At 49.4% G+C, this 18,001-nt stretch overlaps 1 protein-coding gene and 1 long non-coding RNA gene across 2 annotated transcripts in view; one reads left to right on the forward strand and one right to left on the reverse strand.

The window, feature by feature from the left end:
* Positions 1 to 5,372, reverse strand: part of LOC107978930 — a 13,438-nt gene extending 8,066 nt beyond the window's left edge. Inside the window, exon 1 of the long non-coding RNA XR_003485321.2 lies at positions 5,244 to 5,372. This is a non-coding gene — a long non-coding RNA (uncharacterized LOC107978930). The remainder of the gene's footprint in view (positions 1 to 5,243) is intronic.
* Positions 5,373 to 5,420: 48 nt separating this feature from the next.
* Positions 5,421 to 15,001, forward strand: Rcan1 (regulator of calcineurin 1). Its single transcript, NM_001246731.1, is given in 4 exon segments — positions 5,421 to 5,574; positions 8,019 to 8,192; positions 10,387 to 10,546; positions 13,279 to 15,001. Coding segments are annotated over 4 exon segments (594 nt in total). The 5' UTR covers positions 5,421 to 5,487; the 3' UTR covers positions 13,452 to 15,001.
* Positions 15,002 to 18,001: the final 3,000 nt, after the last annotated feature.

The following is an 18,001-nucleotide window of genomic DNA, read 5'->3' on the forward strand; positions in this document are numbered from 1 at the left end:
CACCACTTTTGGCATAAACAGTCTAGAATTTCTACATTAGCCCCAAATTCAAAACAGTTCTCTTTCCCTTTGACCAAGCAGATGTTGACTAGTGATGAGACAACACTGAGAACAGTAGACCCCCGAGTCCACATGTGGTCACTGTGCACAGGTCATGTGCTCCCTGATTGCTCCTAAATTGACCCAAAATAGAAATTCCTTTTAAAGATGCTAAAACAAGGGGCTGGAGAGGTGGCTCTATGGTTAAGAGCACTGGCTGTGCTTGCAGAGGACCTGGGTTTGAATCCCAGCCCCACATGGCAGCTCAAAACCGTCTAACTCCAGCTCTGGAAGATGCAGTGCCCTCTTCTGGCTTTGTGGACAACAGTCATTCACTTGGTGCATACCTGCACACGCACATACACACACGCGCGCGCACGGTACACATAAATTAAAATGGGCAGGGGAAGGGGTGTACCAGAAACAGAAGTCTAAAGAAAAGGTGGGGTGTTCTCCGTTAGAACCCAGACAGACTGCTGCTTAGGCACAGTCTGCAGCGGCCCTCACCTCTCCGGTCTCTAGGATACTGGCAAGCATCCTACCGAGACCCTGCCTACGAGCCTCCAGCTAACAGACTTCTTTAGTGAGTTTGTAGACTGCCAGGCCACACACAGAGGACGCATCAGAAGCCTCCCCCACTTCCTCTCCTGGCTGCAGGCTCCTAGGAGACCCTTTAAGAAACTGGTTCTCCTCAGAGTCCGCATACTTAAGCCCCACGCCCAACACCTTTCAGGCCCCAGATGTTTTAATCATAACCTCATAAGCAAAGATGCCCTGCCTGCCAAGGCTGCTATTTATACACTCTACACGGGCGCCACATGAACGAGGCGCCTGCCCCATGCATCTGTGTGGTGAGGCCACCCATCCCTGGCTGAAGCTGCAGGCCGGTGCATCAGGGAATGCCACCTCGGTGCAGCACCAGCCGCCTTCACTCTTGGACGTTCTTAGCTGCAGCCTGTGGACCCTCCCTCGTGCACTGCTGTGAGTGATGAACTCTGAACTCCCTGACAAGCTGTGAGGGAAGCAGCCTACTCCACAGCTTTCACTCTGCCCAGAACAGAGCTGTGATGCTGGGGAGACAGCGAGCCCACAGGTTTGTGGAGGGAGAGAACATTTAGTTCATCAGAAGAGACCATCGTGATAGGCTTTGAAGAACTGAGTAGGAGTTTTACAACTTGAGTCCATGACTCCTCTCCTCACAGTCAACTACAATGACTTTTGACTGGGAAACAATAAAGATGTGTAGAAGATGGCTCATTTGATGGGGGAAGTACTTCTGTGTATGTTTATCTTATTGATTATTAAATAAAGTTCTGTTTGGCCAATGAAACAGCAAGTTAGACAGGACTAGGAGTCAAAGAGGATTCTGGGAAATGTAGTAGATAAGTGGTGATCCAGGCAGGAAGTGACATAGCAAGGAGACTCATATTTAAGCAAGGAGAAATAGGAAGTGTTCCCTTTTCCCCTTCCTCCTCCAGCGGTGCCATGTGAGCCACCGGCAAGAGAGGGTGCCAGCAGAAGGCATCCTCTATAAGATAAGTCTTATAAAATATATAGATTTGTAATTGAGACTGAGCTAACAGATGAGAATCCTAGTCATTGGCCAAGCAGCATTGTACCTAATACAAGTCTCTCTGTGCATTATTTGGGGCCCTAACTCAGGCAGGCGGCTGGCGTAGAGGTCACATGTGGTAGTGAGGTTCAGCAGCCTTTGGCAGAAAGAGTTATTGTAACACACATTGTCTAAGGAAAGGCTACAGGTACTAATTTTCAAAGGATTGAAACAAAAGTAAAATGTAAACGTCCTCAGCCTTCCAGCTTTCCATGGAAAGACATGATTGCAGACACAGCCTTGTGCGGCCCCCCTGCCCTTGGGTTGCCAGTGTCCTGCACGGAGGCTCTCTTGCAGCTGCTCCATCCCTTGCCCCGAGTGGTTCCCAAGCTTGGCTCCCCTCTTAGGTTAGCTGGTTTTGTGGCACCATGTTTGGCTCCTTGGGATTTTCACAGTGGGAGTTCTGAGGTCCCCCACAGTGCTGGGGGAGGTGGAATTCAATGAAGAGCAGCTCTCCTCTCAGGAACTGCTGGCCTGGGAAGGCTTGCCTAAGGGAAGGCGAGCTGGAGAGGCTCCCTTGGGGGTCTCCGTGGTTCAGTGGAAGAACACACAGCATAGAGCTTTGGGTGACTGCAGCGGCCAGCCGGCCATTGCTCCTTTAGCTTCTGGCTTCAGGTTTCCTGTTCTGAGAGTAGCTCTTTGAGTCCTGATGACTTCTGCTGTGAGCACTGTTTCCCTCAGCCCCTTCCCTTTAACTAGCAAATAATGCTGGCTGGAGGGCAGTTGTACAGTGCTGGCCTGTCACAAACTGAAGCCCTGAGTTTGGTCCCTAGCCCCACATAAGACAGGCATAGTGGACTATGCCTGTAATCTTAGCACTCTGGAAGTGAAGGCAGAGGGCGTCAGAGCTTCAAAACCAGCCTGAGATACATGAGACCCTGTCTCCCAAACCACAAGGAGCATGCAGGCAAGAGTGTGCATCTTTAGAATGTATGTGCTCTTTGTCTCAAAAACAGCCTTAATCCCAGCACGGGTTCAAGGCCACCCTGATCTACACAGTGATTTCCAGGACAGCCAGGGCTACACAGAGAAACCCTCCCTCAATAATTAATTAATTTTAAAATGCATGTGTTGACCAGTTTTCTTCTTGGTAACAAAAGGTCATGACTTAAAGGCAATTCATTTCCCTGTGGGAGCTTTAGGAATCTAGGTTCGTGTGGAAGAGACAAAGAGCATGCAGGGAAGTGGCATGCTGCCTCCACAGAGAAGGGTGCTCCAGGAGCCCCCAGGTGGCACCTTGGCGCTCTCAAGGAGCCAGCCGCGCGCACGCGCGCACACACACACACACACACACACACACACACACACACACACACACGGTGACACAGAAGCCCTCCAGTCGGCCCCACATCCCTGGAGTTGCAGCCAGGGACACCTGCTAAGAGATCCTAGGTGCCCTCTTTCTTCCCCTTAGGCCAGGGTTCTAGAACACTGTGTGACCAGTGATTTCATTGTTGGATGACACCCTGTTCCAGTCTCCCTGCATAAGGCCAGCTGTCACCTGAAGCAGCCCCTATTCCTGAATGACAACTGGAAGTCTCACAGTCACTAAGTGAAATTTGATTTAGATGAAACCAATCCGTTCAGACACAGGAACAGAATGACATGTTTTGTGCGGCTTCGGGGACAGCTTAGTGGAAGATGTATCTGTCGCCTCTGTGAGAAGGGCTTAAGCAAAATTCTTTTACCTTGATGTCCTTTACCCCATCTTCATTGACATAACACAATCAGAATTGTAAATCTCAGCCAGCTCCAATGTCTCAGCTGGACAGGAACGGCCCAGCTCTGCCTACAAAGCTTACCTAGAGCATAGTGTCATGATTTACAAGAAGGAAAACGAGGGGCTGGGGAGGCAGCTCCACCAGAAAGGTGTTTGCCTAGCACTAACCTCAGAACCCATGTGAAAAATCTGGGGGCGATGGCAGGTGTTTGTATCCCAACTCTGAAGAAATGGGGACAGGCAGATCCTGAGCCCCCTTGGCAAGCCCCAGGCTAGTACAGAATTCCTGAGGAACAGCCAAGGTTGCTCTCTGGCCTTTGTGCACATTTGCATATCCACATGTGAGCTCATGTGTGCACACACACAAACACCTATCCTCCTCAGATACCTTTGAACTTTGCCAAGGTGGGCTCCAGAAGACAGGAGGGTGTGGGGGGTGGTAGCTAAGAGTGAGCAGCCTTGTCTGGGGCTCTATGAAGGAGCAGGGAGCAATGCATGGTAATCCAGTGCATGACTGTCCCCACACGCCACCCAAAGTCACCAGTTCCCCCAGTGTTTAACACACACCTACTTTTCAGTGTACCAAACATTTTTAGAATAAATAAATGCTTCTAAGTCTTTTGAGGCTGGCAGTCCTGGGTGATTTGGCAAAGCAAACACCATAACTGGTTTCTTACATAACCCCACAGTTGGCAGCAAGGCACCAGGCTTTGAAATTAAGCAACACTCATCTGAGGAGACTTGGCCTCTTTTTGGGGGGGTGGGGGATAAGCATCCCATTTGTTCTGGTTGCATATATTCTTTGTAATTACTAGCTGACTTTAGAAGAGCTTTGAGGAGGCAAGTTTTCAGTGTGGCGGGAATGGCTTAACTTCTGGACACATGGAAGCTGACTCTGCACATCAGCTGGAGAAGGCGTCAGGACTTTGAATGCTTTAATGAGATTGGGGCAAGTGGGAAGGACTGACTGTCCAAGACTGCTAGTTAGAAGCAGGAGTTGGAGTCCTCTGGATGCACAGTGATCTGTAGCAGTCACCCCACACTCTGTGAGCCGAGCCATGCTTGGTGGCTATAACTGCACTCTTTCCATGTCTTCCTCCCTTCTTGATAAAAAGAAAAAGTGTATAGTCCATGAACAGGACCCCCCCCCCAACCCCCGCTCAGTTTCAGAGCCCAGATTCTCTGTGGGACTTCTGTTTCTGTGGCATTGGGCATCAGCTCGAGGGCTTGTGTCCTACCATCTTGAAGGACATTCTTTGCTTGAATCCTTTGAACCTTGGGAAACATGTATGTGTTGCCTATCCCTGGCCCTCCAACCCAGGCAGGAAGTTTTCAGAGGAGAATCCTGGGTGCCCTTCCCACCATCCCACTGGGAACTGGGACATTGATCCAATAAAGTACAATTGGGGAGGGGGGGGAACACTGCATTTCAAAAGAAACCTGATTTTTTTTTCTTGAAAAACAGAACTCATTGACCAAGACAGATTTCAAAATGTTTCTCTGATGCCCAGCAAGAAACATCCATTGAGGTTTTTCAGGGCAACCAACTCCCCAGGACTTGGTTTCCAGGTCTCTCAAAGCCTAAGGACTCCCTGGAGGCTAATTGCTGTTTACAGCCTCAGACCTTCGTCCCTTCTCTTCTGTAACATTTTCCATCTTAAGCAGGGCCCGCCCAGTTCAGCCGCAGAAGCGTGTTGTCTGGGCGGCCGAGTGGAATTACTACCAGTGGGAACTATGCCGCAAGAGGGGTGGTGAAGCTTGGGAGCTCAGCAGACTTCGGCTCCGAGGCCTTTTCCACCCTCCGAGCAGAGGTAATTAGCATAGGGAAAATGACTAAGGTGTTGACGTCACCTCTTTCCAGTAGAAACTTACACTTTGTCCCTGTCTGCCTTCGAGCATGCCGGACTTGACTCAGGAATTTGCTGTCCAAACAGGATGCTCTGGGAGCTGAGTCCTCCCCACCCCCAGGGGGCTGGCCCTCCGAGCAGCTTTATAAACCCCTGCTGGAACAAGTACCCGTGGTCTTTCTCTTGCAAAGGAACCTCCAGCTTGGGTCTTTGACTTCGAGTCGTGAGAGAGTCGTGAGTCATTAGCGTCTGCCCTGTAAGAAAGCAGAATGCATTTTAGGGACTTTAACTACAATTTTAGCTCCCTGATTGCCTGTGTGGCAAACGGTGATGTCTTCAGCGAAAGTGAAACCAGGGTAAGGCTTCTGGCGACCGTGATTTCTGAGCATTTTCCAAGCACGCCGCTAATTGGGACAATTAGCCGAAATACTCAGGGGCGGGAGGCTCTCTCTGGGGTTTATCAAGTAACCCCCAGAGTATTTTAGAGTTCTGAAAATCAGAAGCTGTTGCCTGAAGAATTAACTGCGAAGGGAGCTGGATAGAGCTCCGGGTTTGGACGCTCCTGGGTTCCCAATGTGTGCGGGTGGTGCGGACATTGTGTGTGGCTACATTTGGCTCCTCTGAACTGTAGAGGGTGGCTACTAGCTCTTGCCCCCCCGAATAGCCTGACCTAGCCTGACCTCATGAGAAATAGACTGTGAATGGACTACACGTTTGCAGTAATGGCCAGATCTGCCACCAGCACCAGATCCCTTCGACTAGAGGAAAATGCAGGCATACCAAATACTAAAACTCAGTGTGGTATGGGGTGGCAGCTCTACAGAGATAATTAGTCATCTTAATCACCGTGCTTTCTCTTTTGGTTTTTGGTTTTTTTCATCAGTTACTATCAAGCCATTGAGTAATAGTAACTAATTAATCTTTAATCAGAATCCTATATGAATGGGTATTGAATGTGTTCTGTTTGTGGGGATGGTGTTTGTGTGGTATGCTTTATATTCAAGACATATTGGGACATGTAAAAGGTTTACTCAGAGTCAGCTAATTGTGTATAATGTTTGGAAGACTGGGACAGTAGCTTTTTAATTTGATTGTAAAACACATTCTGTTCATAGACATACTGCAGACTTGATGTTCTGGGTATTAGCCTGATAGTTAAGAAACACTTAAGTAGAGCTCCTATACAGCAAGTGTAACAGCTGGGTATCTACTATTAGAACAAATAACATCATTTCGTAAGTGTGTGGTGGTGGAATTTTGCAATAGTGTGTGTTCTTTGATGCTCTGGTTCTGAGCCCTGACTTGCACTCTAAAAATATTCACCAAGTCATCTCTCCCAAAATCTGAATCATAACTCAAAACTACAGTTAGTCACAGTGCCTACTGATGAGGTCATTCAAAATCCCAGCTTTACTGAGGCTCCCTTATGCCAGAAACTTGCTCAGTGCCTAAGAGATGCAGGAGGGGCTCTCCCAGCTGGAGGCATCCAGGTCAAATGTCAACTCTGCTTTGCTCCACCCCTGTGCAGAGCCTCTAGTGGAAAGTCACAGAAGTGCTCCTGCACTGCAGGAAATCCAGAGCAGGGTGGGGAGACATCCAGGCTCCCCTAGCCACCTGCCTCAGAGAAGAGATGCTGTGTCCCATCAGCAACAGGCCTACAGCCACTAGGCTTTTAGTCCCAAAGATGGCCGACTTGGAATTCCCTGCTCAGAGTTTCCAGGGTAGGCTTGCAAACAGGCAGTGGACCCTCCTCTGCCTCAGTTGTCCACCTGTGAAGGAGTGAGAGCACGGCTCAGACCCCGGATCTCTGCCAGCCACCTTCTCACCCACCACCCCACCTTCAGAAGGTTCCCGAAAATGGCCCTGACTGTTTAGCCTGTAGAAAAGAACTCAAACCACCTGGAACCAAAAGCTCCCAGAGTCTTCCTGGAGTCCCCAGGAAGTGCAGCCCCCATCCCCACACACTGCTGCAGGAGAGGGTGGGGCTCCCCAGCCTTTCCCAGGAGGCTGATGAGGTTTTTTCCAGAAGCCAAGAGCCAAGCTTACAATCCCAGAATCTGGGCTGTCTGCGCTAACAGCTCATGATGCTTCCTAATTTTCAACAGCCCTTACAACACTAGAGTGTGGCAGTCCCTGCAGGAAAGCACAGCCCGCCTGCACATTAAATTTTAAACTAGTATTCTTTCAGAAAGTTAAAAAGTAACAGTCTGAGATAAAGCCCCAGTGGGAGTGCACAAGCAGCTCCCTTTAAGGGATGGTAAGACGTTCTCTTAAGGTCATTGTTCCTTTGTTCTTCAGTTTTTAAAGAGGCTCTCCCCCACTCCCTTCAAAATTGCTGCATGACCTTGAGCCCCAAAGAAAGAAATATTTGAAGAACACAGTATCCACTCTGGGTAGAGTTGGCTTGACAGCGGAGGGTCATGGGAACATCAGGCCTGGGATAATGAGCAATCTGACTGTACCTCCTTGGCAAATGCTTATCCCACTTTTAAAAGGAGTGACAATTGTCCTCCTGGTTAAATGAATCTGGTTTAATAAACAGTGTCTCCCTCTCTGCTAATAAGATCATCGGAGTTAGTCAAACAGTGCTTAGCAGATGCAAGGTCTCCCAATCCCTAGTCTCAGCACCAAAACAGACAGCTCTCTCTCTCTCTCTCTCTCTCTCTCTCTCTCTCTCTCTCTCTCTCTCTCTCTCTCATCCTTGAAATGACTGATAACTCATTTCTTCACCAAGGAAGGCAATGGCTAGGGCCAAAAGTAGGTGAATTTTAAATCCTTTTATCGGTATTGTTTTTTTCAGGCCAAATTTGAATCCCTCTTCAGGACGTATGACAAGGACATCACTTTCCAGTATTTTAAGAGCTTCAAACGTGTCCGAATAAACTTCAGCAACCCCTTATCCGCAGCTGACGCCAGGCTGCAGCTGCATAAGACGGAGTTCCTGGGGAAGGAAATGAAGCTGTACTTTGCTCAGGTGAGTGTGTCCATTCCAAAGCAGGTTCCCCTCCCCGGCACTTCCACAGCTAGCTCCTCGTGTTAGATTATGTTAGACACTGGACAGCAAGCACTCACTCACTTGTTCGTCTCCAAGAGGAGCCCTCAGGGTCTCACCTGGTCTAAGAAGGAATCAGGTGAATGAGAAAACCACCTCAGAGATGGGAACCCTGTAACTTCCTAGGTGAAATCACGAATGAGGGAAAGAAGCCTTCCCTGTTCACCCAGGGAGTTTGCAGGGGCATCATTGCACACTCCTGTGGTACACTGGGATCTGGACATTGGGTCTCTCTGCAGTGTTTCTCAGGGATTAGGTTAACAACCCACCCGTCAAGAGAGGTCTCCAGCTGCTGCAGGTTCTCACCGGCTCCTAACAGCACCCTGGCTTTGTGAAGAACCTATATGCAAATCAGCACAGGGTTGTTAGTGGGGGTGGGGGGCATGAGATGGTTATCAGATGGTTGATAACCCTCTCTTAGCTGGGGTGCAGAGAGGGGGATCTATAGATGGGTTTGCCCTTTGTCCTGCCAACCCCAGGTACACCTTCAAGACAGCTCCCAACTTCCATTTGATTTTGTAACAGTGATTGGTAGATTGCCAAGAAAAGAGAAAGAAGGTTCTAGAATTTTACTCCCAAAGTAAAGTCAGTCTTTGTCAGGCCCTGAGGCTTCTCCACCTTACCCACTGAGATGGCATTTAGCCTTTGGGCCTCACAGAAATTCATTCTGAGGCCCCTCTGCCCTCGACAGTAGTAGTCATTTATTCTAAAGTTGTCTCTGATCATTTACTGCCAGTTTAGGGCAAGCAGAATCTGCCAGTGTGAGGCTCACAGCCTAGGAGGGGCTGGCTCTCACCGTATTAGCACTGCTGCCAGTGTGAGGCTCACAGCCTAGGAGGGGCTGGCTCTCACCGTATTAGCACTGCTAGGGTTCAAGAATGAAATGCCCTCATAGGTTCATGTGTTTGAATATTTGGGTCCTTGGTGATGCCACTTTGGGACTTAGGGAACCTGTAAGAGGTGGGGGCCTAACTAAAGAAGTCGGATCATTCAGGGTGGACATTGTGGGGTTGGAGTCCAGCCCCACTTCTGGTTGAAGCTCTCTTTGCTTCCTGGTTAGCACCATGTGACATGCCCAGCACAGGCACCAAAACCAGAGCTCGTCCCCCCTTCACTGTCTTACAGACCACTTCACGGTTCCTCTTAAGTGGTACCTGGCCCACTCCCTGGCCGCTGGTCTGTCGTCCATGCTTGCCTTCCAAAGGCTTCCGTGAGCGGCTATGAAATGCAGCTCCCTCTCAGCCCAACGATGAACTGGTCTCTCTCCTCAGACTTTACACATATGAACTGGTCTCTCTCCTCAGACTTTACACATATGAACTGGTCTCTCTCCTCAGACGTTACACATATGAACTGGTCTCTCTCCTCAGACGTTACACATATGAACTGGTCTCTCTCCTCAGACGTTACACATATGAACTGGTCTCTCTCCTCAGACTTTACACATATGAACTGGTCTCTCTCCTCAGACTTTACACATATGAACTGGTCTCTCTCCTCAGACGTTACACATATGAACTGGTCTCTCTCCTCAGACGTTACACATATGAACTGGTCTCTCTCCTCTCCTCAGACTTTACACATATGAACTGGTCTCTCTCCTCAGACTTTACACATATGAACTGGTCTCTCTCCTCAGACGTTACACATATGAACTGGTCTCTCTCCTCAGACTTTACACATATGAACTGGTCTCTCTCCTCAGACTTTACACATATGAACTGGTCTCTCTCCTCAGACGTTACACATATGAACTGGTCTCTCTCCTCAGACTTTACACATATGAACTGGTCTCTCTCCTCAGACGTTACACATATGAACTGGTCTCTCTCCTCAGACGTTACACATATGAACTGGTCTCTCTCCTCTCCTCAGACTTTACACATATGAACTGGTCTCTCTCCTCAGACGTTACACATATGAACTGGTCTCTCTCCTCAGACGTTACACATATGAACTGGTCTCTCTCCTCTCCTCAGACGTTACACATATGAACTGGTCTCTCTCCTCAGACGTTACACATATGAACTGGTCTCTCTCCTCAGACGTTACACATATGAACTGGTCTCTCTCCTCAGACTTTACACATATGAACTGGTCTCTCTCCTCTCCTCAGACGTTACACATAGGAAGCTCACACCTGGCTCCGCCCAATCCAGACAAGCAGTTCCTCATCTCTCCTCCCGCCTCTCCACCAGTTGGTTGGAAGCAAGTAGAAGACGCTACCCCAGTCATAAATTACGATCTTTTATATGCTATCTCCAAGCTGGGGCCAGGTAAGCAGCGCCCTCAGGTGGACAAGGGGCTGGGAGGTGTGGTGAGGTTGCTCCAACACAAGACGCCTCAAATGACCCCATGCGAACGTGTCTTATGAATGCTCATTCTTCCACGTTGCTGCCACTGGTGCCAGAGCGTGTGCTCCCTGTAAGGGTTGCAGGAGAGACAATAGCAGCCTACAGGTTTTCTGCACCACCATCCCCAAAGTCTGAGTCTGTCCCTGAGTCTGTCCCCTCACCCATCAAGCAAACCCGTGTGGATCTCTCCCAGGCCATAAGTGATATTGTTCCAGATGGGACAAGCAACCGGATTTTAGAAAGGGGAAACAGACCAACCTTCTTGGGAGTTCATCTGCAGCCATTATTACTACCTGGCTTTCCTAATGGGTGGGAGGGCAACCACGGGTCACGGTGAGGACAGAGCCCAAAATGGATCACATCCAATAGGACCGTGGGCCACAGATGAACCATCGCCCTGTCCACAGCACTTTGCATGGTGCCTGTGCTCAGCATGTGGTTTGTAGAATAGGAAAATGTTGGTGGGTCCTCTCCTGTGTCAGAGGGGTGGGTGAGAGGAAGAACTAGGATGCAGAGATGTGAGCATCACTCCTGGGCACCACACAGCAAGCTGAGTTAACGCTGTCTGTCCATCAGCCCCTTGTTTCTCCTTGACCAGCTATCTGATGTTCCGTTAGAGAAAGGGTTTTGCTTTCATGGCCCATCAGCAGTTTTGTGCCGAAAGATTACATTTCTGAGAACACAGCCTAGACGGAAATTCCTCCTGTGTTACACAGCGAGAATCACGTTACTGGTGCTAATTGTGGCGTGAAGGTCAAGACTGGTAATGGCCTGTGTGAGCAAGTAGGTGGCTCATCATGGCAGTTCCTAGCAAGCATCGTTCGTGAAGCCCAGGGTGGAAACAGAGGGGATCTCCATCTGCAGCAAGGAGCCAAACTGTTCCAGAGGCAGGAAGTGGGGTGAGCCTCCCACCTCTGAGAACCCGACTGGGGGTGAATGTATGTGCTGAAACACCCTGTAGGAGGTCTGCCCTGGATACTGATGGAAACTGGAGTAGCCGAGTGTCCACCAGGGCCACGCCCCAGAGCCAAGCACACCTTCAGGCCGTGGAGAAGGGTCTCACCAAGGCAGCCTTCTGAGAGCCATTTGCCCTTCATCTACTTAGCAGTGGAGTTCATTCTAGTTCTTTGTTCTTGTATTTTTGTTGTTGATGTTCCAACTGCGCTTTTCAGGATTGCAGAGGTTTCACAATACAGCCTGACGCCCCGAGCCTTCTGCACCTGGGCCAATGGTAGACACTCATGTGGGAAAGCCTCCATTCTCAACCCTCCCAGTAACCCTCAACCCTGGGAGGGCGGAGGCTCCTTCGTGTTTACAGACAGTTAGAGCGGCATTCAGCCTTGCTGCTGAGGTAAAGGCCAGGCCGCCTCCTCGTTCATGAGTGCCATGTCCCCCACATCTGAGAAGCACCCTAGGAAGCTGGAGGCCCCACCAAGCCAGTTCAGCAGTGGGGTTCAAACCTGGGACCTTGCATCTACTGGCAGGCACCCCTTGTTGGGTCTGCATCCCCGCACCCTCCATTTTTAAAAACATAATCGGATGGCATTCGTCAGGCAAGTGTGTTGTGAGCCTGCTGCTGGGTGTTTTGAATGCATTCTCTCATGGAATTGGCCCCATTGATGCCTTGGTTGCCCCGTTTTAGAGAAGAAGAGGTGAAGGGTGCAAGGGAATGAAATGGCAGGCCCATCATTCCCAGGTACAAGTAAGTGTCTCTCCAATCCCAGTCCACACGGCAGCCGCTCTTCCGAGCTGCCCCCATCAGCAGCCAGTGCAGACCCCTCAAGGGATGGCCTTGACCCGTCCTTCCCAGCCACATTTCTCAGTGACAGACGGCTCACCCTAACCTTGCTGCAGCAGAGTGGTGTAACTGGGATGGAGCCTGAAAAGCTCAGGCTAGCCCACAACAACAATGAGGGAGCATTCTCAATTCCAGCTAATACATACATACATGCATCCATCCATACATGGTGCTGTGGCTGAGGATGTCGCTCAGGTGGAAGGCCTGCTTAGCACATATGCCGCCGCCCTGAGCTTGTGTCCCAATGCCACATAAACCAGGCATGGGGGTGTGAAGCCTCTGAGGCAAGTGCCAGGTGGAGGCGAGAGGAACAGAAGTTTCAGGTCAGCCTGAGCTACTGGGTGAATGTGAGGCTAGTCATACTGTATAAAACCCTGAGGCTAGCCACACTGTATAAAACCCTGAGGCTAGCCCACACTGTATAAAACCCTGAGGCTAGCCCACACTGTATAAAACCCTGAGGCTAGCCCACACTGTATAAAACCCTGTCTCCAAACTAATAGAGGAGGAGCCAAGGCAGTCACATGTGTATGCACATGGGGCCTCTCCACACCTCCCCCCTGGTGAGCTCTGGAACCCCACCTGGAAGCCTTGGAAGGGAGGCTCAGGACATGTGTTTCCAGAGCTGTCTTGGCCCTCCTGTTCCTTGAACCGATGCTCCTCACACTGCCCTTGGAGAACGCCGATGGGAGCCCCCTGGGTGGACATGGGAAGGGTCAGCTAACAACATACAATCCTCCTGCCCTGCCTCAGTCTCTCAACCCTGGTGCCAGTCCCATGTACCTCTCATCATGCTCAAGGGCTTGCCCTAGTTACCGGGTTACCTAGTTACCAGGCCAACTGCCTCCTTCCCTAGGTGAGAAGTATGAGCTGCATGCAGCAACAGACACCACTCCCAGTGTGGTAGTCCACGTGTGTGAAAGCGACCAAGAGAATGAAGAGGAGGAGGAGATGGAGAGAATGAAGAGACCCAAGCCAAAAATTATCCAGACGAGGAGGCCAGAGTACACGCCTATCCACCTCAGCTGAGCTGGCTCACAGATGGAGACGGCACATTCTAAACCCCACTCATGGGGAGGGATCTTTTACTGTGCAGGTGGCTGGTCATAGCTTTGGAGGTGACAGCCGTGACCACTGTGGCAGAAATTCCAGTTCATGTTGCTCAGAAGAGAATCAAGGCTTTGTCTCCTTGTTCTGATACTGCACCTCAGTCCATGTCCGTGGCACCCAGGAATGTCTTGGGCCATTCACTGAGTTGGTGGTAATCACACAAGGATATCTGGGGACATCTCCAGAAAACTGATAATGGTAGTGTCTTGTACTCACTCTTTTCTAGGTTCTGTTTTTGCCAAGGACAGGTTGACTGGTGGCCCGGGGAAAAGATTTCTGTTTCCAACCAGCATTCAGGGTCCAGGCCCCACTGGTAGGCAGAGGCACCCCACAAAGCCACCAAGTGTCCAGTGCAGAAAGGTTATGGGACAACCCCAGTGCCATATGGAAATTGTACGTCTCATTTTTCCCCTCGTGTTCTAACGTTCACGCATGTATGACTGGGTTCCAAGACTAACCTTTGCTCGTGTATGAATACACTGTTGTTTTCCGCCTTGGGAAGCTGGGGAGACAGGCACTGGAAAACTATGGTCTTTCCTGGTCCCTGGCCTTCTCTGCAACAGCACCCATACGTGGGGTCGCACCGGGAGATGCCCACACGTCACCCTGTCCAGCGCACCATGTCACCTGTGCTTTCTTGCACAAGTTGATCTTGAGTTCCTGTGTAGAATGTAGCTTATACGATGGCAGACACCAGTTTTGCTGTCAGGTGCCAGTGGGTGGGAAGTTGTAGGTTAGGTGTTTGGGTTCAGACATCAGTTTCTATTGTTTCTTTCATGGAGTGGTTTATATGTGAATTTCAGCCAAAAACCTCTTTGGGAACTGTTGATTGAGACAGTTTTTCACCCCATTGAAACATGAAGATAAACTTGTAAATAAAGCCAAGAGCATATCTTAATGCCTGTGGTGTACCTGGGTGAGAACAGAGGGTAGAAGGAGTCTCGAGCTCCCTGTGACTTGCGTGTGGTAGAAATTACTGTCATGTGTTTAACGGGATGACTTTGGAGCATGTGGAGTCATAGCTGTGTGTTGCTAGAGGGACACAGTGCCTTTCTTTCCCCTTTCATCCCAGATGGACCGTGACCATTTGGGACTTTCTCCTTTTGTAGTCACCACGTGTGTGTCTGGTAAATAGGTATTCTGTTTTGGTCTCACAGCACCATTACAAGTCTGTCACTCTGAAATAACCTAATGCCAATTAACAGTGCATGCTTTGGGAGTTGGGAAGGCAGCTTCCTCTGGGGAGTGTATTTGCTGACATTGAGTTTTCCATCAGTCCTCAATGAGAAATGGATGGAGTGTTTGCCAAACCCTGTTCACAGCACTCAGGGGCGGGTGCCAGCAAGGTGGAGACCGGCCTCACATTGCTGTTCTGATTCCTACTTCAGTGCTTTGGAGCCGGAGAGGCCAACCTCAAGGGTATTTTTTTAACCGCATTCTGTAATAAATCAGCACAGCCTGCTCTCTGGAAAAGTTGTCTGTTGTTTTCTTCCTGGGACTGGTCACAGGGCTACGCCTGTGTTTGCATCACCGGCTGTCATTGTATATTCAGCATGCCAAGCACACATCACTCAGAAAAGGGCCCAATGGACAAAACCAAAATTAAAATTCTGAGTGTCTCCTCCGTACAGGTGGGCAGACGGCATTGTGACGCCCGGCACTTTCACTGAGGTGTCTCCTCACTGTTCATGCGGTCATTCCCGTGTGGAGGTGGGAATTAAACCCAAGGCCTCATACTTGCCAAGCAAGCGCTTCTACAACTCAACTGCACCCCAGCTCTAATGATGCTTGTTAATAGAAGACAAGCTATAATTAATAAACATTTACTTAGTTTAGATGTATGTGTGTGGTCATACCCCACACTGCATGTGTGGAGGTCAGAGGACCCCTGGTGGTAGTCTGTTTGTCCCTTCCAACCATGTGGGTCCTGGGGAATGACTTCAGGTCTAGAGGCTTGGTTGGAAACACTTTTACCTGCTAAGCCACCATAAAGGCCAGTTGAGTTCAGGACATCTGAACCTCTGGTCACCTCTTCCCTGGAGAGGGGGTTGTGAAGCTCCTGGCCAGCCTGTAAAAGCCTCAATAGTTAAGTGTTTATTTTCTGGTATATGGAAATAATCTTGATCAAGATTAACATTAAGCCGGGCATTGTGGTGCACACCTTTAATCCCAGCACTAGGGAGGCAGAGGCAGTAGGATCCTGTGAGTTCAAGGCCAGCCTGGTCTCCAGAGCAAGTGCCAGGATAGGCTCCAAAGCTACACAGAGAAACCCTGTCTCAAGAGATCCGCCTGCCTCTGCCTCCCGAGTGCTGGGATTAAAGGCGTGCACCACAAACTCCCGACCAAAAACCAAACAAACAAAAAAAGATTAACATTAAATATTCCTCCATGGGGCTGGAGAGATGGCTCAAAGGTTAAGAGCACTGGCTGCTCTGCCCGAGGACCCGGGTTCAATTCCCAGCTCACACGTCTTAAACTCTGGTTTCAGGGGATTTGGCACCTTCTATACTAATGCAAATAAAATTAAGTTAATAAATATTCCTTCATGGAAACTTACATGTTATCTTTTTTTTAAAGCCAAATATGTCCAAGATTGAAATGTGTTGAAAAGTCCATATTTTAATCCCAGTGCTAGGAGCTAATTATTGAACAGATTCTCTGACCACCTGGAGGTAGGTGAGAGTTTCCCAGACAGGAATACAGCATGGGGCTCCCTTCACTATTCTGGATGACTCTGAAACTGAGCGGTATTCCAGCCCCAGGTACTAGTTCATAAATAGCCCTAAAAGAGGGCTGAGATGTTGCCCAGTAACTGACTTGGAGCAGTCCCCCACACAACTGTGTGGTAAGGTGCTACCCTCACTGCCATGGAAGCTGACCCTACAGTAGAACTCAGGTCACTGAACACCCCTATGGAAGATCTCTTTTGCATAGTTCCAAGGTGGGCATGAGCAGTGATCTCAGATAAAAGTGAGAAGGTTACTGACTAGACCACCTGGGTCTGAAGGGCCCCAAATGACAACCTGCGTTTGTCTGAGAGGGGCTCAATAAAATGAGAGTGACAGGTGCCAAGGGGACAGGTCATGATGTACTTTGCTGTTGGTTGAATGTAGTTCTTACACAGTGTGCTGTAACAAATATCCGACAGTTTAAAGAAGGGAAATTTAGCCTGTGGTTCTGAGGTGCGCAATGCTGGCTGTCTCTGCTGTTCCTGGGCCTGGTAAGGAAGAAGATCATGGTACAAGGACATGGTGAGACATGGCTGCTCACCTCATAGCAGCCGGGAGGCAGAGATAAGGGAAGGGACTGGGAACCAAGTATTAATTCATAGGCGCACACACACCCTGAAACCCCCTCCCAGAACAGTGACACTAACTGAAGTAATGTGGGGAGGACCCAGCCTTCAACACATGGCATGTCGAATGCTTTAAACTAGAGAGATTTCACGGACGTCTTTACCAAGCTGATGGTGAGTACATTGGGATCATCCCAGAACCAAAGCTTCTTGAAATGAATGCCAAACCAACCACATAGTGGCTTGTGATGAACGGAATGTGGTTTCCTCCATGCTGTTAAGGCTCGGGTTATAGCCAGTGATCTGCAGTCGGCAAACACGGAGTGTTGGAAGGGACTTCTGCAGTACGTTCTGTGAATTAGCACCCACAGGAAATCCGTTTTTCAGAGTGTTTTCATTTTTATGTAAAACATACGGGACTCCCTATGCCGTAAATTGACTTCATCAAATATTAACACCCAAAGATTTAAATGCAGCATGTGGACCTGTTGTGAGCAGCTGGGAAACATCCTACCTCACGGCAGAATGTTTGCCTCCATTTAATAAGTGTGTGTTGGTGACATTCATCAAAATGTCAGCAGTTCAGATGGAAACTACACAAATAATTTACCTCAAAATTACTTAGGAAGAAGGTCCTCTGGGTTTCAGACACTCTCTCTTCCCTGGTCTCTGGGCTTCTGCCTCAGAAGTAGGACATGAAGGGTTTTCTTTGAAGTCTTCTTGTATGGGCAATCAGTAATTCACACTGGAAATGCTCTCTGAGTCATCCGAGTCACGTGGCCATCGGGCAGACAGATTTTCTTCCCACACGCCCCATTTTCTCTGGGAGGCCTTCCCTGCTGTTCGTGAAAGGTCATTTTCATCATGGCCATGTGTATAAAAGACAAGGAAATTATCTGCAAGTGGTTGAGTTGTAGTGCCCACAGTTGCCATTTACTTTTTCACTCAGATTCTCACTGGGACATTGCTCACCATTCTTCACAGGAGGGGGATGCCAGGCAGATGCTGAGCCTCTGACCGGACACTGTTGGTTTTCTACCATGCACCAATTCCCATGCACTCTTCATTTAGAATAACGCTCAGTGCTCCAACCCAGCTAACTCCGCCATGTTGTCTACCCCATGAGAACAGCCCTGTTCTCTGTGCCCAGTTGTGGGCAGTTATCACAGTGCCT

The sequence above is a fragment of the Cricetulus griseus genome, chromosome 4, assembly GCF_003668045.3.
Source record: "Cricetulus griseus strain 17A/GY chromosome 4, alternate assembly CriGri-PICRH-1.0, whole genome shotgun sequence".
In the NCBI taxonomy this organism is placed as follows: Eukaryota; Metazoa; Chordata; class Mammalia; order Rodentia; family Cricetidae; genus Cricetulus; species Cricetulus griseus.